Source organism: Mustela nivalis, assembly GCF_964662115.1.
Source record: "Mustela nivalis genome assembly, chromosome: 17".
In the NCBI taxonomy this organism is placed as follows: Eukaryota; Metazoa; Chordata; class Mammalia; order Carnivora; family Mustelidae; genus Mustela; species Mustela nivalis.
In genome coordinates this window covers 38,861,537-38,888,436 of record NC_139036.1, presented here as the reverse complement: position 1 = coordinate 38,888,436, position 26,900 = coordinate 38,861,537, and the positions used below count along the sequence as shown (strand labels likewise).

Below are 26,900 nucleotides of genomic sequence, written 5' to 3'. Positions count from 1 at the left end.
GAACAGAATAAATCATACAAAGGGTTAACCTATACATAATACAATGTAACAGGTCAATATTCTTTCCTTCTCTGAAAACTAAGAGACTTAAAAACAGAGAGAACCTAGACTTTGCTGGATTCTATTCCAATTTAAATCACTACTTGTTTTGCAATCTTAAGAAATTCTCTCTATATAATTCTAGTTTACAGCCTATGCAACCAACCCCTTAGGAATTCTAAAAGCCCTAAGAAGGTAATATTTGTTCTGTAAAATGGCTTTGATGAAAGGTAATGTATATGCAATACTGAATTATGCAATTAAAACAATGCTAATCCCCTTTGGGTGTTTTCAACATACATTGGATTATATTTTGTAGAAGTGGCCCATGCTATTATGATACTTTAAAAGGTTCAGATGGAAGATGTTCGATCATTCAGAAACCGGAAGAAAAGGCTCTGCATTGTAAATGGCTTTCCTTAAAACCCCCCAAACAGAGGTACAGTCTGCTGATAAAAGGACACCAACAGCTGCTCAGTTCATTTCACAAACATGAAAAGGGGATTTTCAACTGAATTTAATATTATCTCAAATACTAATTTCCAAAGGAAATCACCAATGCTAATCTCAGTAAACACTGTCGAGTTTTGGCCCTGGATTTCAACGAGGGAGCAGTGAAACCAAACAACCTACATAGAATCTGTATTGCTTCACTTTAAAGGTTTATTTCCTACAATTAAACTGGAAGGATAGGGAGGATATAAAATGATAAAAAGAGAATGGCTGTAGCCTTCTCTTTCCATAAATTAGAAGACGATAGCTAGTCTCTTCTGTGAACGCTCGATGGTAGGTAGCTTGTCTGTCCACAACTGACTTGAGCACCTGCAGATACAGGGCTTTAGGAATAAAGTATGGACTTGATTGTGGAAAAGAAAAGTGAAAAACAACAACAACAACAAACAACAACCTCACAGCAGTGTTGGCCAGAGCCAGAACAAATCCTCTTCTTTATTAGGGCTACAGATCAGGATACAAAGCTTATTACAGTTATGCTTATAGTATCGCTGTGAAATTTCCCTTATAGTCAGAAAAATTCTCAAATACTGGACTGAGGATTAAAGTACTGAAATTTTACATCAGTGGAATTTGTAAATCCACTGAAATTCTATTACCAAGTGGCCGCTTGGCAGGTAACCTGAAAGTGAGCTGTGAGGTTAAAGGAATTTTAAAATTGTGAGCCAAGCCGAAATCTATTTTTTAAAAAAAGTAGTTTGGGTTACCACAAAATTTAACATTTGTAGGTATACTGAACATTATTTATCAACTGTCATTCTAGATTCAAGGTTTTCTGCTTGCTTCAGAAATTTGACAAAGTTACTCTTACGTTTTCTAGCATTCCAGGCTTTAAAAAAAAAAAGCGCCAATCAAGTGGGATTTTGTTTTGTTGTATTTTAATGAACATTTTTTTAAATGAACATTTTATTTTGGAATAATTTTAGATTTATTGAAAGCATTACAAAGATAGTACAGACAGTTTCCGCATACCCTTCACTCAATTTCCCCCAACTTCTTACATAACTAGGGTATTTCTGTCAAAACCAAGAAATTAACATTGCTACACTGCTATTAAATAAATTATAGACTTTATTTGGATGTCACCAGTTTTCCCACTAAGGTCCTTTTTCTCTCTTTTTTCTTTTTTTAAAATTTGAATCTAATTAGCCAACATACAGTCATTAGTCACTATACATCATTAGTTTTAGATGTAATATCCTTTTTCTGATCCGGGATCCAATTCAATTGCCTTCAGAGTTTTCATTTTAAAAATCTCATCCAAAATACCAAATACCTGCCTGGATTTCACATTTGATCTATTGGCTTCAGATGGAAAAGTCACTTCTGTGTTTTCCCTAGGGTTTCTGAACACAGTTACCCAAGGTGGGCTTTTAATAGTCGTCCCCGTGCCAAATGTAAGACCGTGCCTTTGTAAAGTATACAACAACAAAGGTATACAACTCAATGCAGCAAAAACGGAGCCTGGGTTAGTACTAAAAATGGTTGTGGTGGGGGAAACGTTTAAAAATACGTTTTACATCCAAGCATAATTTGTTCCTGATGATGGAAATGTTGCTATAAGTGTTTTTAGTGTCACATCGAGTGGCCCAACTCCCTTGGGCACACACAGAAAAAAGCCTATAACACTATATAAATAGATACTCCCGTGTAATTAAAATGATTATAACTACTCAAGATGCATGGGTGAAAAGTTTTATAGGAGAACCAGCAATTACTGTGGTCATTTTGGATTTGTTTAAGTTTAGAACATCATTTTTCCTTAGAACATAACCGCACGTGATCGCTGGATTCATCTGCAGCTCTGAGAATCACAGTTCCAGGCGACTACGACCGTCGTCCGGTGGGATCAGACATAAATGATCACAAACTATAGTGACAGACACTTCCATTCAGCAGCTCTGCAATTAGGGCTTCCAACTCCATTGCTTAGAGTGGCTTTCTCACAAGCAAGACCCCTTGCCACTAGAGACACACTTTCCCATTGCAACTTGCTCAGAATCAATATATTTCTATACAGATATATATTCTAACACACAATATCTCCATTAATCACGTCTACTACCTCCAGTCCCTTTTCTTTGTATTTCTAAACAAGATCTTGGGAAACTATATCAAGGGTTCATCTGCTAGTAGCTGGTAATTTGCTCCTCTATCCTAAGCATCCTAAGAATTGGGCGCTAGATACACTCCTTAGTATATTCAAGGGTAGGTTCTCCACTGAATATGGTACTGAGGGGCCTATAAGGGGGATGATTTCTCTATTGTTCTTTCCTGAGAATCAAACTCAATTTCATTCATGCTCCGTAGAATGATATGTTGTGAATTTCTGAGGTTTGGAGCAGAAATATAAAGCAGCTTTGTGTCAGGTGTGAGGTAATTATTTGCTAGGGTTTCTGTGCTATTTGTTTTTATTCCCAGTGTTTTCATTAACAGTTAATGAGTTTTCCCCCTTAATTCTGAAACAATAGCTTGGCCACTAGAAGTTGGCTTTTTTTTTTCTGCCATGGATTCAACCAGCTGTTGCTGCTCCATAAACTTTATGGAGAAGTGAATTAAACTGCTAAAAACTTTCATTTCCTAATTCAATTCCAAATAAAACAGGGAGGGGGGAAAATGAACCAGGATGATATTCCCCTTCTAGCTATTTTGACTCACAGCAAACCCATCTGATTCTGAACTTACAGGTACTATTTGAGGACAAAAACAGGCCATAATGACAACTTTACCAAAGAAATGAAAAAAAAAAAAAGAAAAGAAAAGAAAAATGGAAAGCAGTTTAATCATAAAAAGTAACACAACAGGGGCGCCTGGGTGGCTCAGTGGGTAAAAGCCTCTGCCTTCGGCTCAGGTCATGATCCCAGGGTCCTGGGATTGAGCCCCGCATCGAGCCCCATATCGAGCCCCGCATCAAGCCCCGCATCAAGCTCTCTGCTCAGCAGGGACCCTGCTTCCTCCTCTCTCTCTGCATACTTGTGATCTCTGCCTGTCAAATATATAAATAAAATCTTTAAAAAAATAAAAAGGAACACAACAATAGCAAATAGATAAGACATAAATAGATGTTTGCTTATTCGACATATAAAGGCTCAATGGTTTTTTCACATTTGTATGGAGCCATCATCTTTTACTTCTAATTAATTGTGAGCTGTGTTATAAAGACTTTATTCACATCTGTAACCAACTGTTTCTATAGCATAGTTCAAAATTCCCAGGGTTTGCTATCACTTCACCAAGTATCTCAGGATAAAATAAGGAAATCAAAATTAATGTAGAATTATCAGCAATTTTTTGACATTTGTTTCTATTGTTGCTACTGGAAAGGAACACATGACTTCTGACTCTTTAATATTTAAAAACCCATGAGACACACAGTTCCCTCTTTAAACTAATAAATTCTAAATAAAATGCTATAAATAAAAGTCCCTGATCCAAATCCAGTTAGTTTTCATGCTTGATAGCATTAATATTGCCAGGTTTTCATGGATCAATTTAATAGTAATGCAGTTCCCAAAGCTGAACTAAGGTAAGACTGGAAAAAAACTGCAGCGTATTATTCCTTATTATAACCATTCACCTAAGTTATTGAATATAACACCAACTACAGAAATAGATTGGGTACATATGTGCCCATATATGTGAAATGTTCCTCCCATGTAAATATGTTATGGAGCCCATTTGCAACACCAAAGCTAAAGTTCTGTCAACACTTCTGTTATAAATTAGATAACATTTTGCACATACTCATGCATTAGAAAATGTATAGTGTTTCCCACAGACCATCTTAGAGGCTTCACTGGTTTCTAAATATCCATTTGGATTTGCGTGGTTAGTTCTTGTGATTAATCCATGTGTAGTGAAGGTCTCAAATTCTTCTCCATTGTATAGTCTGACTTCCTGCCCATCTCCTTCTCCCCCCTCTTATATCTAGCCATAACTCAATGTATAAATATTCTTTTTTTCCCCTCCAAGGCCCTGGCAGTGAGTATAATAGTACTGAATATCATTAAGTCTACAGAACAAATGATAGCCCAGGTAAAGAAAGTTTCCATTTATCATTCTTTTAAAAAGTTGCTCCAATAAGATCTCAAATATATATGAAATAAATTGAACCTAAGGTCAAAAAAAATTTTTTTTTAGCTCATGATACTGTTTACTAATTGTACTATTTTTATCATGCAGAGAATAACACACTTCCCAAGAACATTTAGGGTTATCATTTCAGAGAACAGAACAGTCTAAATGATCAGAAATGGAATAAATTGATTTGATGCTACAACCAAAAGGGTGGCATAGCTTAATAATATTTCCTAAGGAACTATGTTTCTGTCAGTTGGGGGTTGGACAGGAAAATGCCCATGGGAACCAAATGAAAAGTTTTTTTCCCCCTCTTTCAGAAAAGGGATCCTTTATGATGCAGTTTTTCATTTTGACCAGTAGGGTGGGCTGCAGTGTGTAGCATCACCCTTATTCTTAAAAAAGAAAGAGAAAAGAAAAAAGGTAACCACCAAGTGAACCCTTCTGTTCCTACCCCTCCCCCCACCAGAAAACGCTAAGATTTTTAACCCTTCTTAGGTTTCACACAGGGCACACCTACTGGACATTAACAAACTGGAAGGCTGACAGCAACAAATATAAACCAGATAATTGTATATGTGACAACACACACTTCATAAAGCAAATTATAGTCTGTCAGCAATCATTCTGGCTTTATAACAACACATTCCATCTACCACTGTTATTGTTCAACTGGTACTAAAATGGAGCCTGCTGAGTTAGAATATTTTCAATAGGAATGAGATTTTGACAGAATTCAAAACATGAAAACTTAAGTATGTGGTCTATATGGATAAATATGCTGGACAATAAGTGTATTTATCATATGTCAACCAGGCAATCATAACCTGGAATTATTGGCTCGTAGTTGTTTTCCTTGGACCATGGTATTCTTAGTGTTTAATTCTTGTTAGGAAGCTATTAAACTGAATTCTCAACATGTTTTGACTTAGAGGAGAAAGTCAGTTATAGCAATAATAAAAAATAACAGCTTTACTGAAGTCTTACTGGGTACACGCTCTAGGTCAAGACTCTTCGTGTACAATCTCATTTAATTCTCAACATAGTCCTGAGATATATTATTGTCTCAAAGCTGTGGATAAAGACAGTGAGACACAGAGATTACATAACTTACCCAAAGTCAAGTAAGTGACTCATAAGTTGCAGAGCTAGGCTTCAACCCCACCTTGTCTAATTACTAAAGTCTAGTTCTAATCCATTGAGCTGTACTGTCTCCAAATCTGTACGCTTTAAAAATTATGATCATTACTCAAAGGCAAAGCATACTGAATGACAGACAGTGACTTAAATTTATGGCATGTGCTATTAATTAGTGTTTTTTCTTTACTTCGGTAAAATAAATCTACAGTCAAAAGTATAAATTATTATAAATAGTAGTAATACTAGTAGTCCCATTAGGTATGGAAGTAATCAACAAAGTCAAATGTGGTCAGTGATTTCATGAAGAAGGAGCTGTTCAGTTCACAGGTTCAAATTTACTGTGGTACTATTGTTGTAGTGATTTTTTTTTTTTAAAAAGATTTTATTTATTTATTTGACAGACAGAGATCACAAGTAGGCAGAGAGGCAGGCAGAGAGAGAGGGAGGGGGAAGCAGGCTCCCTGCTGAGCAGAGAGCCCAATGCAGGGCTTGATCCCAGGACCCTGGGATCATGATCTGAGCCAATGGCAGAGGCTTTAACCCACTGAGCCACCCAGGCACCCCTACCAACATCTCTTCTAGTCAGTTGAATGCCTGACTTTTGATTTTGGCTCAGGTCATGATCTCTGGGTTGTGGAATGAAGCCCCACACTAGGCACTGAACTCAGGGAACCACCTGCTTCAAATGCTCTCTCTCCCTCTTCCTCTTTCCCTCCTCCCATTCATGCACTCTTTCTTTTTCTCAAACAAATAAATAAAATCTTAAACACACACACACACACACACACACACACACACACACACACACACACACACACCTACAGGATCTACAGGCTAAGGGCAGGCATAAGAAAAGTTTTATGGAGGTCCAAAGGGTAAAAATAAAACAATATAGAGTCAAGAATAGATTATGGGTAAGATTAGCAGGCCTGAACACACAAAACAACTTCTAACATCTTGAGGAATGGTAAGTTTTCTTTGTGAATGATATAGACCTCCAGTACCAGGGAGCTGTAATGGTGGACAGTGACAAGATTCAGCCTTCCAGTGACTACCCCACCTCAAACAGGGTTTCCTGTCCAGGTATGAAAACAGCATATAACAACAACATCAACAACCAAAATCTCTCACTATCAACAATCCCACTCAGCGTTTGGCCCCTTTTGGGACAGAAGTTTCACATGGAAGAGCATTTCCTTATTTCTAAAATTTATTTTTCCTCTTTTATTAGGGTATCACTAACAGGAAAGTACACAAATCTTGAGGATAGTGGTACTGCATTTTAAGTTAAGGAAAATACCTTCTGGAGAGGAACTGTGGCCAAGAGCTGCTGTGGCCTGGTAAGTTTGTGTAAATACATGTCAGATGACAAGGGGATGTTCAAAGACTCACTCTCTTACTCTTCGCCTCACAAGAGTCAGCAGTGACTGGAAGCTTCATTTTGCATATCATATAAATGCCCTCATCCATAACTAAACCACTCCTTTCCTGTATTAGTGATACTCCAGCCATCCTGGTAAGTGGTAACTATTAAACAAGTTTCTGAGAGAAATATGTGTTGATGGGAAGTGCAGTGAAAATTTAATGCTTTAAAATTTGGCTCAATGAACACATTATTTAGCCTCCAAAAATCAAACAAATTCACTGGCTTTCAAGTCCAAAGACTTAACCTACTTACCCACAGAAGTTTTACTTAGAAAACCAAATCTGTATTCAAATTAACCATAGAGTACACATTTCTCTCAATATCTTGTGTCCAGAATATGAAAATTCATTAGAAGCAGAATTCCTGAAGCAGATGAATTCTTATGACAAACTTCTCTGTTTGGAAACTGTACTCCTTACCTGATTTTCTGTATTGGTCCAGGGATAATACTCTCTAAAAGAAATTACTTATACAGTTTTCTTTTCCCCCTCAACATAAGTTCCCAGATCAACGAAGCTTAAAGTGCTCACTTATTTGCCAGTTATTTTCTTTGCCATTTACATAAAATAAGAACTTTATGAGCTTTTAATGACCACATATGGAAAAAAAAAGACTGAGATAGAGTAACAAAGGTGTTCTTTACTGGTGACCATGGGTGTTACATGATACTACTTTATCATTTATTTTTAAATTCACTTTGAAGTGATAAGTCAACCCAATACACCCACATATGTTGTCCTCAAACACTGGTTTCATATATAAAAATAAATAAATAGACAAAAAACAAACAAACGAACAAACCAAACCTTGAACAGATATGAAACTAGCAAATCATGATTCAACTGAAAAAGGCTCACTACTGTGTTAAATGTAGTTTTTTGGTAAGCTGCTTTTTTGCCTCCAGTTGTACTGAGATATCAATGACCTATAAGCTTATATTAGTTTTAGGTGTACAACACAGGGATTTGTATATATTGTGAAATGATCACAACAGTAAGTTCAGTCAAAATCCACAACTTCACATAGCTGCAAGTTTTTTTTTCCCTATAATGAGAACTTTTAAGATCTACTCTAGCCAACTTCCATATATATAATACAGTATTGTTAACTATAGTAAACTTCTTTATTAGATTAAAAAAAGTTAAGCATACCCAGAATAAAAATTTCAAACATTTCAAGAAGGTATATAATGAAATATCATCTTCTTTCCCTTCTCTTGGTTCTTCTCTCCAGAGGAAACCACTGTGAGGCTTTTTGGGTATTCTATAAATTTTCTATCTAAATATAACAAGTGTCTGCATTAGTGGTGTTTTTTTTTTTAAACAAATGTTAGCATTTGTCCAGTTCAGCAGCATCTGATTCCAATGATCTCTTCCCTCAACTACAAAAAATTCAGTTCTTTTTCTTTTGTTTCAATATCATCGACTCCAGAAAAGGGCATTTAGAAAGAACATAAAAGCTGAGAAAATTTTAACATTGAAAAGAAAAAAAACTGAGTCTTTTCACTTAAAAAAATTATTCTTTTTGACAATTGTTATAAAACAGTGTATTAATTTTAAAGTACACTTGTCCACCCTTGAAAAAAAAAAAAAACCAACCAAACAGTAGATGTATAGGATGTAAAATATTTGAAAAGGTATCAAAGTCAGTAATTAACTTCAAAAGCAACTTGTGTGTATATCCACTTTCCACAGATTAATTTGTATAAAATGTAGCAAATAAGGAAAGGGGGAAAGGCCTAAAGGAAGTCAAGTCACCAAAGCAGCTGTCAAGATTGTTGATGCTAAAAGGTTGGGCTAAAGCCAGAGGTAGGAGTATTCGTCCTGTGTATATTTCCTGCCATTAAATCCCCAAAAGACATAGAAAACATTCTGGAAGATTTCTTTATAAAAAGTAGTATAGGTTAGGATATTCTAGGTTCATAACCAACACTTGTGTTTATAAAATATTAGCATTCCGGGAATAGTGATAGAAAGATATTTAACAATAAATTACAAATATTGTAAATTCAGACTTTTTCTTACAGTTGCAAACACATCATAAATTTGGGCTGTGTTTCTTTGTATAAATCCTACTTATGACTGTGCTAAAACCTTTTGGCATGAATGCAAAGAGTATTTTCATAAATAAAACTTGGTAAAATCACTGTACACTCCATTAATTTAAAAACACTCCTCTTCAACTTCAAAGGGAAACCCTTTTCTCCTTTTTTAGTGCAAAAATGGTGTTTCTTTGCTGCTTTAATGGTTTGCTTCTTGTAGCTGTCATAACTACATGCTCCAAGTATGCGATAGTAAGAGACGAGAAGTTAACTGACATCTATGCTTCGATTCAGCATGTCTCAGACATTACAGATCCATGGCTCATGGATCTAACCTCTGAAGTGTCTACCAATAAAAATTCTGAACACACATCCTATAAGTGCCTCACAAATATGTATGTAGCCTTATACTAGGGTTCAGCTGGAATGGATGAATTTTATGGAAGGACATGTGATATATACAGCTTAAGTTCTGTATATGGATTTACTCTCAAAGCCTTACTTTGAAATATAAAAATAATACTTGCTTCCACTTTAGTAAGTGACTACCAGGTGGCAAGTCCTCCTCATGAGTTCATCATTTCACTATAATTCCTTACAACTCCCAATATCTGTGAAGTAGATATGATTAGCAATATTTTGTAGATGAAGAGGTTATGTCACTTGCCATCACTCACATAGCTTGTAAGTAGAGAAGCCGGGATTCGAATTCAGGTCTGATGTCCAAACTCATGCTTTTGCCATTATAAAATATTAAACTTGAAATTTTTGTAAAAGCTAACAATTCTATGTATTTTGTATCTATGATACATAAGGTATTTTATGTATTAACATACTAGGTCTCCCAGTAGAAATAAAAAGATAACGTCACATATTGTTATTAATCTCAACCTGGATTTCTTTTCCTTTTATCTTTGCATTAGGAAGAATTTTAAATGTATACAAAAGTGGACAAAACAGTGTAATAAACTCCCATGTATACATCATCCATCTTCAACAAGAGTCAATTTATGATCCATCTTGTTTCATGTAAACCCCCACTCCATTTCTTTCTTTCTCTCCCATAGTATTTTGAATATCTATTATTTTGATACTCAAAATATTATTTTGACTAGCAGATGTCAGACATCTTTTATTTTATCTTTAAATATCACAGTGTGTGTCTTTCCGAGATAAGGAATCTTTTATTTTTTTATTTTTTAAAGATTTTATTTATTTATTTGACAGAGAGAGAGAGATCACAAATAGGCAGAGAGACAGAGAGAGAGATGAGGAGAAGCAGGCTCCCTGCTAAGCAGAGAGCCCTATGCGGGACTCGATCCCAGGCCCCTGGGATCATGACCTGAGCTGAAGGCAGAGGCTTAACCCACTGAGCCACCCAGGCGCCCCCCGAGATAAGGAATCTTTTAAAAAAATATATAAGCATAACACCATTGTCACACCTTAAAAATTAACAATAGATTTTTTTTAATGGAAGTATAATTGACATTTAATCTTCTATTAATTGCCAGGGTTTATCATTGTGATTCAGTATTTATATATATTATGAAATGGACCCCAAGGTAAGTCTAGTTAGCATCTGTCACCATAGAAAGTTATTATGATATTATTGACTGTATTCCCTATGCTGTACCTGACATGCCCAACAATTATGTATTTCATAACTGGAAGTTTGTACCTTTTAATCCCCTTCACTTATTTCACTCACTCTGGTAGCCAACAGTTTGTTTCCTGTATCTATGAGTCTGTCTCTGCCTTTTGTTTGTTCATTTGTTTTTTAGATTCTACATGGAAGTAAAATCACGTGGTATTTGTCTCGCTCTAACTTCACTTAGTATAAAACCCTCTAGATCCATCCATGTTGTCATAAATGGCAAGATTTCATTCTTTCTGATGGCTATGTAATATTCTGTTGTATAATATACCTCATCATCTTTATTTTTTTTAAGATTTTATTTATTCATTTGAGAGAAAGAGGGAGAGAGCGTAAGAGTGCAGGAACCAGGCGGAGGGACAGTGGGAGAGGGAGAAGCAGACTCCTGGAGGAGCAGAGAGCTCCAGTCAGGGCTTGACCCCAGGACCCTGGGATCAAGACCTGAGACGAAGGCAGACGCTTAACCGACTGAGCCACCCAGGCATCCTGTAGGTTGCCTTTTCTTTTTGTTGATGGTTTCCTTTGCTGTGAAAAAGCTTTTTAGTTTGAAGTAGATTCTTAACATAAAATAAATGTTCACATTTCTAATTCTCTCATAGCTACAACTTGTTACATTTTATCTGACTCAAGATGAAAATGAGGCCCACACATTAGTTGATATGCCTTTTAAATCTCTTTTAATCTACGGTTAATAAGGCTTTATAATAATATTTTCTTTACTCACTTTGCATTATTTGCTTTTGCCAAGCTGTATTTTTAGGCATCAGTTTACATTGACAAGGGATATAGGCTTGCCATTTCATAAGATTTTTAAGATTCACACAGTGGAAATTTTTCATGTTTCATGTTTCATACTGGATCATTTTCTCAGAAACTCTTTATACCATTCAGGAAAACACTCAGAAAGCTGGCAAGAAATTTTACTGGTTTATATTTACCACTATCACAAATGTAATTTGACTGACCTTTGGATAAAAATATATGATTTTGTTATATGTATTTATATATATATGTAAGGTCTTTCTTTAATTTTTTATTTAAATATTATGTAATTTGCTTTAGATTCTGGGCCCATGTGGGCAATTTTTCTAATATTCATGATGATGTTTTTCTAGCAATACATTTTTAATTATAAACATTATACCTTGTAATTCAAATTTGATTAGACTCTGTTGATAATTAACTCATTTTATAAAAAGGGAAACTAAACATAATGAAGTAAATCAGTTTGCTCAATATCATAGAGTTATACTGTCACCGTATCTGAAAGGTAAAACTAATGTGTGTTTAACATCTGATCAGTATCATGTTTTGGGTATCTGATTAATGAAATGGTAAAAGCTCCATGGTAAAGATTCCAGTGAATTTTCTTTGTAACTTTAAGTGAAACATTAAGGAAAAAAAAGTTCTTAAAGCAAACAGGACTTGAATTGTCAAAGGAATCTATGTCTTATTAAAAAATAAAAATAAAAAGCCTGTCCCAGTTTCTCCAATCATATTTGAGCTCATTAAAAGAGCTCTTTCATTTATGTTCCTTCCACATTAAAGTAATAAATTATTTGGATTATGTTTTATTTTCCCCATGTTTCATTCTTTATTAATGAAAATCATTCATGAAGGTGACAGTGGACCAATAAGAAAATTTGGGTGGAAATGTGAGGGAAAGAATTGCCATTAACATTGTCATAAATACAATCTACATTTTCTTACTGTCCAGATTCCGTGCTAGGACTTACACATGTTACCACCAGTCCTCATAACGCCATTGCAACAGACAGTAAAATACAGTGACAGAGAGCATGGGCTTTGAAACTATGAATGAGTATGGAGTTTCTTATTGGGGTCACAAAAATGTTCTGAAACTAGAGAGTGGCGGTGAGTGCACAACTCAGTGACTATACTAACAACCACTGACTTGTATACTTTAAAAGGGTAAATTTAATGTTATATGAATTATTTCTCAAAAAAGCTATTACTTTTTAAAAAGCGAATGCTATGGAGTCAGCCTAACCAAGTTAGAATCTTTGAGGGGCATGATCTTGAATGATTCTCAACCTCTCTGTGCCTCTGTGCCCATGTCTGTCAAATGGGTGTATTAGTACCTACTTCATAGGGCTATTCTGAGAATTAAGTAAGATAGTGTATATAAAGGTCTTAGCACAGTGTCTGGCAGATCCTCCATTTATAGATAGATGAGGCAACTGAGTTTCAGAGCAATTAAGTGATTTGCTAATGTCACATGACCTTTAGCTAAATGGTATAGGTGGGATTTGAACTAGGTCTGTCAAGCCTCAATGTCCATGCTCTTTCTTTTTTTCTTTCCTTTTTTTTTCCCCTCCAAGATTTTATTTATTTACCTGATAATGAGAACAGGAACACAAGCAGGGGGAATGGGAGAGGGAGAAGCAGGCTTCCTATCAAGCAGGGAGCCTGATGTGGGGCTTGATGCATGGCTCAATGCGGGGCTCCACCCACAGACTCTGGATCATGACCTGAGCCAAAGACAGATGCTTAACAACTGAGCTACTCAGGTGCCCCTATCCATGCTCTTTCTACCATACCAAGTTTCTTCTCTAGAACAGAGACAAGGCTCTCCCTGACACTATTCAATAGTCACTCCTCCACCATATTAAACCTGGGATTGAATGGAATGATGGATAAGAAAAATTTTATTTGCAAACTTCTCTATGTCTAGGTAGTCCATTCTCCCAGCATCTTTCTTTAGAGGGTAAGCTTTAAAGCACATTGTACCAACTCATCACAGACTTTTCCATAACCAGTTGTTTAAATATAGGCTACTAAAGAGATTTATAAAGAAGGGATTTTTTATAAAATCCCACCCCTGGGGCACCAGGGTGGCTCAGCTGGTTAAGCATCTGCCTTTGGCTCAGGTCATGTTTCTGGGGCCCTAAGATTGAGCCCCTGCAGCGGGTTCCCCTGTTCAGTGGGGCATCTCTTCTCTCTTTTCTTCTGCTCCATAACCCCCTGTTCATGCTCACTCTCTCTCTCTCTCCCTCCCTCTCTCAAATAAATAAATAAAATCTTAAAAAAAAGAAGAACTATTTTCCTTCCGGACACCAGATTCTAGTTTAGTCCAAATATCCTGAAGAACACAAGTCTGTATTTAGGCAAATGTCTGGAGTTGATAAAATTCATCCCATCATCTTCCTGTACAAGGATCCTGCTATAGATAAAAATGAAAAGGAAATCTGAGGTCATCATTTCTGTCCTTTCTCACTCTCTTCCTAATACTACCTAGTCGTCTAGAGCTTTTTAACTTCTTCTGCCAGCTGTTCTCTTATTTACATATTCCTATACTTTTCATATTCCTAAACTGTCCTATAGTACCTTACAGAGACCTGTTAGTGCTCCCACACACCCTGGCAGTTTCTGAAGCACTTAGCAATCAGCTAAGATCCAATGGAAAGAGCAAGGTAAAAGATAACCTCCTTCCCCCGCCAAAATATCTTAAGGGGAGGAGCAAGGTTGGGGCCAAGACACAGTATGGGTTTTCCAACTTGATCTTTCCCTACATTTACTTCTAAATGAGCAAAGAATTTGCCACATATATCCAATCATTGTTGAGAAGCAAATAGTTTTTTGTTCTAAGTAAACTCTTCAATTGTCCCCTTGGCTGCTCTACCTCTTCCTCTTTCTAAGAGAGAAAGGCTGTGTGGAAGTTGCCATCAACCTGAGAATGACTACAATGCCACTGTTACAAGAACCTGGTAAGATGTGCCCTTTGTCTTTGTAGCCCCGTATAGTCTCTTGTGTTCTACTCCAAAATTCTCTTCTCTTTTCAACATTACTATACCATAGCTCTGACACGAATTCTTTATTTCTCCTTTAGGTAATTAATTCTACCCTCACAGTTTCATTCGTTTCTGCCAGTTCACATTCATGTTTTGCCCCCTGTGGATTTTGGTTAACATCTGTTAAACCCTGAACTATACAGGACCATTGCCTGGATAGCATATTTCACACTTTGCAAAGCAAACTGCTACATTGTTACATAGAATTCTCTGTTCCCAGTCTGTGTTTTTAGCCATAAGTGCCTTAGGACAGCGAGATACACTGTAACATCATCACATTATTTAAAACATTATAAATACTATGACCAACTTACAAGAGTCAAAAAGATTTAAACATGAAAGATTTTTTTTTAATTTCTTAAAGTTTGATTTTTTTAAAGATTTTATTTATTTATTTGACAGACAAGTAGTCAGAGAGGCAGGCAGAGAGAGAGGAGGAAGCAGGCTCCCCGCTGAGCAGAGAGCTCAATGCAGGGGCTGGATCCCAGGACTCTGAGATCATGACCTGAGCCAAAGGCAGAGGCTTTAACCCACTGAGCCACCCAGGCGCCCCTTAAAGTCTGATTTTAAAGGCAATCTTAAATAGACTTGAAATACACTAACATATGATCTGGGAAAATTAAAATTTTCATAAAACTAGTATTATTCCTCACAATTTGAATTTCTCTTAGGTATTATCCTCACGGAGAAAGGATACATTGACAATATTAAGAGAATAGAAAAACTGGAAAGTTTACAATCGATTTAAAGAAATTTTAGAGCAAAATAGTTCATAAAGCTATTTGTAAGCTTGATTTAAAACTCTCCCTGATTCTCTGAGAAAATTTTTTAAAAAGCCATTTATAATAGGTTAAGAGTTAATATTCAGAATGATGTTTCTGACATTCTCAACCAGAGTATTAAAAGAAAGAATACATATACTTTAAAGATATCCTTTCAAACTGAATTTGGAAAAAAGAATTCCAATTTTGAACCTTTTAAGAATACGTTCTAATCCTGTTTTTTTTTTTTTTTAATTTTGCACACAGCTGTCTGTTGTAGTTTTTAGAATCATGCCAGATGCTGGGTTCATCAAGCAAAAGCAGGAAAACAATGGTTTGAAAGCAATTAGAAGCACCGAGACTTCAGTGAGGCTCATATTAAAATGTGATAACACTGTTCTAGTGGGAATTTCAACACTACTCCATTTCTGACATTTCTGGGCTGCCAGACAGGCAAGCTGTGTGGAAGAGCACAGTGACCAAGGAGGTAACATACTGGAATTTATTTCTGGAGCAAATGAAGAATTAGCTGAGTTGGATCCCTCCCAAGGTTTTTATTATGGACTCGGCCACCATTTTATTTGAATGTAAGTAGATCCTGTTGGCATCTGACAAAGCTTAAGGAGTAAAAGCATATTATAGCTTTGGCTCTGTAAAATAATCTAACACCAATCCACTAAGAAGGCAGATGCATTTGAGCCTCTTGTTGCTAAAAAGCAGGGCAGGGGAGCCCAGCAGGATGAAGATTAATTAAACACTCCACTAACTTTCCTTAGAAATGCCTAATGCCACTCTGTGTAGAAGCTTATTTAGAAGATGCAGAAGTAAACAATACCATCCACACATTTTTAGTGTAAAACCATAAATGGCTGAAAAGCACTCACCTTGGGGCTGACTATCCCAATAATACCTGAAATACAAAGAAAAGAATGGAGATAAGTCAAACTTGTATTTCAATCTTGGTTGGCATATGGTAGAGACAGCACCTACTCCAAAAAGCTTGCTAAACAGTGAATAACCAGCCAAACCACTACCCACTTTGAGAAAAATGAAAGGGTTGTTCTTGAGAGTTGAAAGATTCTCAGTGGCTTTTAACTCATTGTGACTCCGGAGACAGTTTTGACCATGTTGCTGGGTCCTAAGGGGGTCCTAAGAGGTTACCTAGCCATGGTCCAGAGTTTCTCATCAGGAGCTCTACAGGCTTGGAATGTGACAACTCTTTGTTGTAACAACCAGTCTTGTACAATCAGCATCGTTGGTCCTCAGCACCTAATACCAGTGGCACCCCCAGTTACAACAACCAAAAACATCACCCACCTAAAACATATCCTCAAATACTTCTAGGTCTAAATTCTTTATTTTACAGGTGAAGCATGCATAACTGGCTCAAGGTCACCTAGCATTTTAGTGTCTGTGCCAAGACTGGGGTCCTTGCAGTCCACTGTATCATTGTCCACCCCCACCTCCTCTTTTATTTTGGGATATTATTGGCAAAACCAATAACCCCTCAAGTCTTCAAACTAATGAAATGGCAGTGGGAGAAAGGATCATTTGTAAGTCACTTCTTTGGAATGTAAATTGCATTTCCCCCATAGAAACAAAGTTCTATATGGTGGCTACCCACAAAAGTCTATTGTACTTTGGATTCCATTTCCTCCTGCCTTCACAGGAACCTTGCATTATTCTATATTGATTTTCTCTTGTATATATTCAACCTCTTCCTCTCAACTTGGCCCTTTCCATCAGTGTTTCTGCTCACATAAAAATAAAGCAAAGCCTCCCTCACTCTCTTCATATCCCTCCATCTGCTGCCGTCTTCCCTTCACATCACAGTGAAATTTTCAAAAATTGTTGTCTGTAGTTTCTGTTTTCTCCTACTCCCACCTTCCACTCACTCCTCAACATACTCCAGTCTTGCTTATCGTAACCACATGTTAATTCTTGCTACGGATATAATTCCATGCCAGTAAATAGAATGAATACTTTTCTATCCTCATCTTGACCTCTCAGGAATGTATATGTTCATTTGAACACTTTTTTTCCTTGGGAGAGTTCAGAGTTGTTGTTTTTTTTTTTTTTTAAGTCAAATTCTTGAAAGAATCTATAACCTAAAATAAAAGATTAAGAAAAAGGCAATACATGGGCAATAATGAGGTGTATCTTTTAACACACACATGACTGAAATAAGCTGAGGCTACTTTAGAGACAAATGTCATTCCAGTGGATATCTGGGTTATTTCTTTATAAGACTAAAGTTCAGGAAACAGAGAAGTAGGAGATAAGTAGGAGTATGTTGCCATAATCCAGAGATGCATTTGTGGGAAATTATCAGAGATAAAGAAGAGAAGATGAATTATCAGAGATAAAGAAGAAGATGGAGAAGCCTCCTGGTTGACTTTTCTTATTCCTTTCTTTTCCCAGAAGAGTTCTGGGCTGTCAATCAGGTGAAGGGAAATATAAGATACTTGGATGACAAGGCATGGAAAGTTCAGGACAGCTATGACATCTGCAGTGGAGAGGGGGAGAGGGAGGGGTGGGAAAGGCAAAGCTGCAGCAGCTGGAAAGAGGGGTGTCCATGTCAATAGGAAGGCATACGTAGCTTGAGAGTGGCGATAACTTAAAACAAGTTTTATATATTAGTACGACGGGTCGATCTCCCCGTAGCAGACGGTGCAGCTTCCCACTCTACCTGGTCACGGTGAAGAGTTTTTCCACCAAACTCTTTTTTTTTTTTTTAAGATTTTATTTATTTATCTGACAGAGAGAGAGAGACAGTGAGAGAAGGAATATGAGCAGGGGGAGTGGGAGAGGGATAAGCAGGCTTCCCGCCAAGCAGGGAATTGATGCGGGGCTCGATCCCAGGACTCGGTGATCATAAGCCGAAGGCAGACGCTTAACGACTGAACCACCCAAGCGCCCCCCACCAAACTCTTTTCTCTAAAACACAGTTAATCAAGCAAATCATCAAAGGGGCAAGCCATTTTCCATGTTCTTGCTGTTCCCCATCTCCTCTGGAGGCACTGCTCCAGCCTTTGATGCCAATCATTACTCAACCTCCATTTCAATATAAATAGAAATTAGAATGTAAGCCTGGTGCAAGTGGGGGGGGGGGTAGGGCAGGAGGGTGTGGGTGTACTTCTCCTTCCAAAATTTATACAATGGCAATAGCAGGAACTTCACTAACTGATATTATTCTAATTTATTGACTGAGAAAAAAAAAAATTGAGCCATGCTTGTGGCAGTTAAAAGGCCAACTTTTGGCCAATTGTTAAATAGGTGAAACATGTTATTGATAATCTCAATCTCTGCTTTTCCCCACAATCCCCACTCCAATGTGCACACATATTTTCAGTCCCCTTCTCTACCTAGTATAGAGTGATGCTGGTTTCCTGCTTTTCTTCTTAGTTAAGAAGATCTTACAAGTTCACACACACTGAGAGTATCGCTTCTGCCAATCATAGCTGTAGCCTACGAAGGCTGATTACAGAGAAAGAATTCAACTTAAAAGTATTAAATAAAGTAGCAGGTCTACCGATTTGATGCTAAATAGCAGAATCTGCCTTAATCTTGATGACACTGTAATTAAATATTTCTGTCAGTAAAAAATCAGATGTAGAACTTCATGTGGAATGGCATGAAGTGAAATGTTAGTTTCCTTCACTTTCAGAAGGTGTAAAACAATCCTGCCACCCTACCATCTAAATCTTAATTGTGCAACAATCCTAAAGAAAGTTTGTGTCCGCGCACACGCACGCGCACGTGTGCAAACACACACACACACACACAGAGTATACCTCTAAAAGGCAAGGCCAAAAGGTGAGCAATCTTGTCCCTCACTGGAGGGCACCGTGGATTAGTCTCCGCTGGGCACAATACATCAAAAGTCCTGATCTTGTCTCATTAAACATATCCTATGGATGGCCTTCATCACATTCTCTGGAAAGATGACCCCACACTAGAGAATTCTACACTCCTTAGGAGGCATTTAGTCAAACCCTGCTCCCATCTTCTAATTCTTATCTTTCACTCTGAAAACAATTATCCCTTAGCTAGAGACTCCAACAAGTCTGAAACTAGACATTTTAAACCAAAATACAAACACCACAATAGAATTACATAGAAGAAAAGGCATACAGACACTCGCACGCACGCGCGCACGCACACACACACACACACACAGAGTTGTGTTTATCCTAAAGGCCTCTGAGAATTTCATATCAGGCCTGTGCAGATAGATAACAAACACTTCTTTAATCTTCCCTTTGAAGCTTCAGCTTCAATATGAAAAGGAAGCTATCACTCCGCTGTAATATCCATACTCAACATCATCAGGTCCATGCAAATGACATTTGGAGCCGGAAAAATATGAGTACAGAACGAGAAGACAGAAATTGCTGCAACCATATTGATGATTATTGTTTTCACATTCAGTCAAAATAAATCCATCCTTCTGTGATCCTTCAAAAATGAAAATGGAAGAACAAAATTTCCTAACATTTTGTTGGCTCTGCAAAATAGGGTCTAGTGTGTGTTACATTACATGGGAGGCAAAGTTTGCTATTTGTGCTTCTAAATTTAGAGATTTTCAGCAAACTTTAGTTTAGGGAAAGGTAACAACAAATAAATGGGATTCACTATAGTGAGGGGGATCTTGAGGCTACTACAGAAGCAATAACAGTAATGACAAATAACAACAATGTTAAGATTTCTCATTTATATTGTGGGCACTGTCCTAAACACTTCTTTTATATGAACTCATTCCTCCAAACTATAGCCCTCTTATTATTTCCATTTTATAAATAAGGAAACCAAAGTATTGAGAGGTGAGATGACTTGCCCATGGTTTACACAGCTGGTAATAAGGCAGACAAGTTTCTAATCCTAACAACTAGTTCCAGAGTGGGCACTGTAATAACAAATTAAGAAGGAAAGTCTTGAAAATATAATCTAACTTTAAAAATTCATAAAAAATAATTTTTTCTCTGAAGACTTTCTATTATCCTAACGGAATTCAGTCACTCAGTTGACAAATACTTGTTGAATGTCTTCCATGTGACAAGTCCTTTGTTCTGGTTCCTTGGATGAAACAGTGACTAAAGTACACATAGTCTGTCTGCAGATATATTTCAGTATCTTTCAAATGGCAAACTTCTAGTTTGTCACTCAAGAATCACAAAACATTAGATTCCTACTAAAAATGAAGCTATCAACTCTTAACCATTAGATGGGGGAGGGGGTTTGAGGTGGGTATCAAACTCTTGACCATGAAGCTAACCAATGAACATGGTTATTGAGATTAAAGTACTCAGGGCGCCTGGGTGGCTCAGTGGGTTAAGCCTCTGCCTTCGGCTCAGGTCATGGTCTCAGAGTCCTGGGACTGAACCCCGCATCGGGCTCTCTGCTCAGCAGGGAGCCTGCTTCCCTTCCTCTCTCTCTGCCTGTCTCTCTGCCTACTTGTGATCTCTGTCTGTCAAATAAATAAATAAAATCTTAAAAAAAAAAAAAAAAGAAAAGTACTCAGAGCTTTCACCACTCAGCCAGCTAATTAGATCCTGGTGAAGGAGGTAAAACAAACAACTGTAACTACCCCCATATTATTGCAAATATCTAGGAAGGAAAAATAGTTCCATTTCCTGATTATAATAAAAAATAGCATATTCAGCACTTTTATATGTTTTATATGTATTATTTTATTTAATCTTCATCACAACCCTATGAGATCAGGACTATTATTATTCCCATTTTTTGGATTAGGAAATTGAAACTCAGGAAGGTCAACCAATTTGACCACAACCACATAGCTATTAAACAACAGAACCCAGATTTGTATCCAGGTCTCCTTGGTTCCAGAGCTCAAGCTCTTAAATCCCACAGTACCTGCTTTTCTATTTACTGCAATATAGAAAACAAATCAATTACTGCCAGACAGCTTAGTATTAGAAAGTAGTTAGATCAGACATCTTTAACTTAGAGTTCACAGTTGAGCTTTAGAAGACTCATGAACTCCTAAAAATCGTGGGTAGAAAGCAACCCATGTTTTCTTTTCCTTGAAGAAGAGTCCATAAACCTCATTAGATTCCAAAAAATGCCAATAACTCTTCCCCTCCAAAATGATAAGACCCTCTGGATTAGATGAATAAGACTGTAATGGCATTATAAAACTAGCTACCCACAAAGGCCAACATCTGTAATGTTATAAATCTAGAAGATATAAATGAATTTTTTTGCAACTAAAGTATTAAACATGTTATTTTACCTGTGACTTATGGAAATTTAAAACACATCATACATTCTCTGCCTCGTTAAACTACCTGCTAAACAAAATCAAATCTCTTCTTGATGACTCAAGGATATAAATTTGAACTTTGGTTTTTGTACCAAAACAGTGGTGCTTCCTACATGAATAGGCTGTCTGCACTACTCGCTATCCAGAGATGACTTCTATTTTGCTCTTGACCATCTCTTGGTAATACTATCTCAAAACGGATGGCAAAGAATGAAGTGCTATGCTGATATTAAAAATGGAATTCAAATGGAAACCTCATTGAGCAGGGCTTTCAACAGCAAGTTGCTAACACTAGGAAAACCCCTTGCAATTGACCTTGATCAGTGAGCCACATGGTAGAGACTGATACATGCCCCAAGGAAATGGCTTTTCTGAACAATGCTAATAATCTGTACCCTGTAGATACTTCCTATAACTTCTTTTCTTACTTTGGAAGATTCACTTGATTTCAAATCTTTCTAGGAGCTATGCTCCATTTCAGAAAAATGGGCAAGTGGCAAAGGGTCATACCACCCATGACACCCAAGAACAGAAATGGGAAAAGAGCACCATCTGGTGGAAGTCCCTGGTGGAGGCATCAGAGGCTGGGACCTAGGGTCCTGGGCGTCAGCCTCAGCAACAGGCAGGGATGGGAAGGCCTCTGGAGGGGAGCTGGTGCCCCCTCTAGTCCCGTACCTTTAATGCATCAAAAGGACAGGACCTAGTATCTGCCTACAAGCAGCTTACAATCTAAACGAGCTATTTATACATCAACAGATGTCAATCTAAGATAGGAAATAACAAATAACAGACAAGCACATAACTCAGATTATAGAAGGACCTGCCACAAGAAGTTCCTAGGTTCTTTCTTTGGGTGTAATATGTCTGTGGTCTTGAGTCTATACCCACAAGTTTTAGAAACCCACCCTGGAAGACAACACAATATTCTCCTACTTATGAAATGGTCACAATTAAACTTTTATTAAGTAATAAACAAGCAACATTATCTAATGTTGACAGTATTGATTTTTTTCAGAACTCTGTTCCCAGACCATAAAAAAGAAATAAAAGAAATAAGACCTTACTTATCACTGGAGTTTTCTGCAACACTTTCACTACATAAAATCCCTGCTATGCTCAATCCAACATCCACCCTGGATACCAACAGCAAGAAATCTGGGTGCTTTTCTCAATTGGTCAATGATTATGGTCTTTCACCCCAATACTGAAAACTTGCATTCAAATATTCCTTCCCCTATGTTCAAGCATCAAGACTGCAAATTGTGGTTGAATGTCTATATAATTCCCATACTCTCTGCATGTAATAGGCAACCAATTAGAACTCAATGAACTATTAAAGAAAAATTCCAGCCAGGTACGTTGTGACAAAATAGAAGACCCTAAGAGTTGAAATTTGTTTTTTTCTTTCTGTAGATAAAGGAGAGCATCTGAAGGATTGGTTGGTTGGTTGCTTGTTATAAGGATAGGAAATGATGTCCACTGTGATCAAACAAACAGAAATACGCAGACTGGATGGAAGGGACACAACCCAAGAGGCTGTTTACTGGAGCTCAAAAAGAGAGACAAGAGATTTGATAACACATGTGGACGTGGGCTGGGAACAGAGCAACAAGAGGAAAATCAGAGATATCTTTTGGTTACAAATGTGTATGGGAGAGAAAAGGCAGCACTTATATACAAAGAACTCCAGCTGATTACCATATTTTAAACTGCAGTATCTTTGGCTGTTATCCTGTCACTTCTGTCTCTGCTGATGCTTGGAACCTCCTTTTGTTTTATTTTTTGCTCGCTTCAGGTTAATAGCTACTCTTGGACCACCAAGACTCCTAGTTATCTGATTCATGAATAACTGACATATGCATGACACTGTGACTGTGGACCCTCTAGTCATTGAATTTTACAGCTGGAAGGTCACTGAAGGTCATTTAATCCAGCCCATCACTTTCCAGATGAGAAAATGAAGTATGGAGAGGTTACATGATTGCGCCATAGACGTTTAGAAGTCCACATTGTGAAGCTACCACAGTTTATCTTGGGCAGGCAGGTTCAAAAACATGATAGTCACTTGAAAATTCCTTTGGTATTTCCCTTATTATGAACATGGTTACATTATCCACCTGAGAACAAATGTTACACAAAAAATATTTAGGCTGGATTAGTTCTCAGAGCTCATCGAGGCAGAGTGGATTTCTCAACATTAACATGCCAGCATACCATCTATATCTCAAGTTATGAAGACTGCATTCCCTCTCTCAGACATTAATAAATCTCTACTACTTGCAGATACTCTGTTAGGGATTGAGAGCATGGAAAGCCCCAACTGTGGGCCAGTTGGGCTGGAGCAGTCAAACTGTGCCGAACTGATAGGATTGGCACAAAACACACACAAGGTAAAAACCAGGGCCAGGAGAACTCAGGTCTGGCTAATGCCAGAAGCTGTCTGACTGCCTGCAGATAAGGACTGCCGAGGGAGGATCTGGGATCAGATAAAGGAAGATGCCTGGCAGGGGAGGGGAGGGTCACTGAGAGGCCAGGTCCAGGATACAGAGTGGCCAGCCAGTGGGTCAGAGCAGGTGACAGAGGTGACATGTTTGACAGAGCAGGTGACATGTTTGAGGAAGGGATAGGGAAGATTCTGAGTGAGTTCCAACCTTAAAGCCAGTTTTATCTTGTGAAGCAGGTGATAATGTCATGTAAGGGTAATATAAATCTGCTAAGGATTGGGGAGGGGATGGGGGGAAGAGGAACATTAGAAAGGCTGCTACTAGGGTCATGTAAGGTCACTGTCAGGTATCATTAAGGGCTCAACTGAGGTGGGAGACCAAGCCTTACAGCAGAGGCACTCTGACCATGTCATTTTTCTTCAGCACTGAGTGGCTGCCCAAATACAAGAGCAGAGATGTGGACAGTTGAATTGATCTGAGGTTAGGATTCTCCTAGTCTTGGGAGATAAAAGTACAGAAGAGTAAGAGTGCACTGGAGGACATGTCCTGGCGCTCAGCTGAGGGGGAAAAACATCCAGCGGCCCAAGACTTGACTATTGTATCTGTACATATTAGAGACTTTCAACAATCAGTAAGAAATAGGGGACAGCATTATTCTGCTCTTCTCTTCCAGGACTATCCTCTGTCCCACCAGTCCCGAATCTCTCCTATCTCGTGCTCCCTCTTTCAATGGTTGACATCTTCATGAACCCAGTTGAAACATGGGGACTGCCCCTTCATCTCTTTCTCTATGACTGCATACAACCCATCAATCACCAAGACCTGGACATTCTACTCCCCTGATATCTTTTAAATCTACCTCTTCTCCATCCCTACAGGCACTGAATTCTTTCAAGCCTTCAGAATGCCTGGTCCAGATTGATGTTCACACGATCACCTGCCACCCTGCTCCTCTCTGACCCATTCTCCTCAGGGTTGATGGAGAAGGAAGAGCAGTGGTGAGCAATGGCTTTGCAAACATATCTGGGTTGGAGTCCCAGCTCTTCCGTCTTCTAGGCTGCAAACTTTGGCGGCAGCCTCAGTCTCCTCATTTTTTTTTTAAATCAAAGAATAGTTGACATGCCGTGTTACGTTAGTTTCAGGTGTGCAACATAGTGATCCCACAAGTTTACATATTACACTGTGCTCACCAGGAGTGCAGCTACCACCTGTCACCATGCACTGCTGTTACAATATCATTGACTATATTCCTTGTGTTGTACCTTTTATTCCTATGACTTATCCATTCCATAAATGGGAGCCTCTATCTCCCACTCTCCTTCCCCCAGTTTACCCATCCCCTACCCTCCCCTTGGTTTCACCTTAAAAATATAAATAATAACTACACCTGCCTCGTGTGTTTTTTTGGAGGATTAACTGAGCCAATGCACATGAAGAACTGAGCACCAGGCCCAGCACCTGGCAGGCCTTCAGTTAATGTCAGCTCTTCTGTCATTAGCACCATCGTTACTCTAATGACCTAAAGTGCAAACCCAGTCTTGTCACTGCCCTGCTTAAAGCCCTGCAGAGGCTTACTTCAGCCCCAGCCTCCAGGTCCTCACTCCCCTGCTCCGTTCACACTGCTGCTTTCACATGTCTCCGCTCTCTCTGCCAGCACACTTTCTCCATTGTGCCCCTTCTTCTCCCAGTGAACCTTTGAGGCTCAGCTCTGTCCCCTGTGTAATGTGCTCCCATGGCCCCTCTGTGCACACCTTTCAGCAGCACCTATAACACTGCACCACAATCCTCTTGTCTCTCTACATCACTGGGCCCTCAAGGGGCAGTGGCACAGAGCCTGTGCTCAATAAATGCTTGCTAAGAAAATGAATGGACTTGAGAAACAGAAGGGCTGTCTGAGTTCAGCATGAGTGCAGTACAGAGTGCATTTCAGAGAGGGGTCAGAGACGAGGCTGGAGATGCAGACAGCGGGCAAGGCTCTCCAGGTAACACCATGAGGTGTGGATTTTATCCCAAAGAAAATGGGGAAAGAAACTTTCATTTTCCTCTTAATTACTCACACAAAGACAAGAGGGTAAAACAGAATGAGAATTAAAAGAGGAGAAGAAAAGGAAAAGAAAGAAAAAAATAAGAAACCCTTGTTAAATTAAAACCTCCATCCAAATGAAGAATCGCCCCCCACAAAAACTAGTTTCAAAGAATAACCACAATATGACTAGCAAAACTATACTTCAAAAGACACGACCGAATACACATTGTAGTGGCAAGAATCCAATATATAAATACAATCAATTTGTTTCTTCATTAAAAGCTTTCATGAAGAAAATGATTTAATACAAATGCTAGAGCTACTGACACAGATTAATTGAAAAATAACAACAGACTCCTAATTAAAGACATAATATTATTTCACTCATTCATTCTGCTCTAAAACTGAATAAATATATAAAAATAGAATCGAGAAGGCAGGCTTCTGCTGCTAACCACTCCAAGAGCTACAATGAATTACAGATATTTTTTAAAAACTTCATATCCTTATATATACGCATTTTTCCAGTTAGGAACTGAGATGTACATAGAAATTCAGAAATCACTTTTAAATTGTGTCAGTTTTGCCCTCAAGATTTTTCCTAATTGTATAAGATTCTATACTAAAATATCATTCTTGGCCATTTATTTCTTTGAATAGTATCTACAGCAGTCATATTAA

The 26,900-nt window shown here is 37.9% G+C and overlaps 1 protein-coding gene across 1 annotated transcript in view; it reads right to left on the bottom strand.

The window, feature by feature from the left end:
* Positions 1-26,900, bottom strand: part of SKAP1 (src kinase associated phosphoprotein 1) — a 277,591-nt gene that overhangs the window by 200,977 nt on the left and 49,714 nt on the right. The window contains exon 3 of the mRNA XM_082704834.1: positions 16,348-16,373. Coding sequence (XP_082560960.1) covers positions 16,348-16,373 — 26 coding nt within the window. The remainder of the gene's footprint in view (positions 1-16,347; positions 16,374-26,900) is intronic.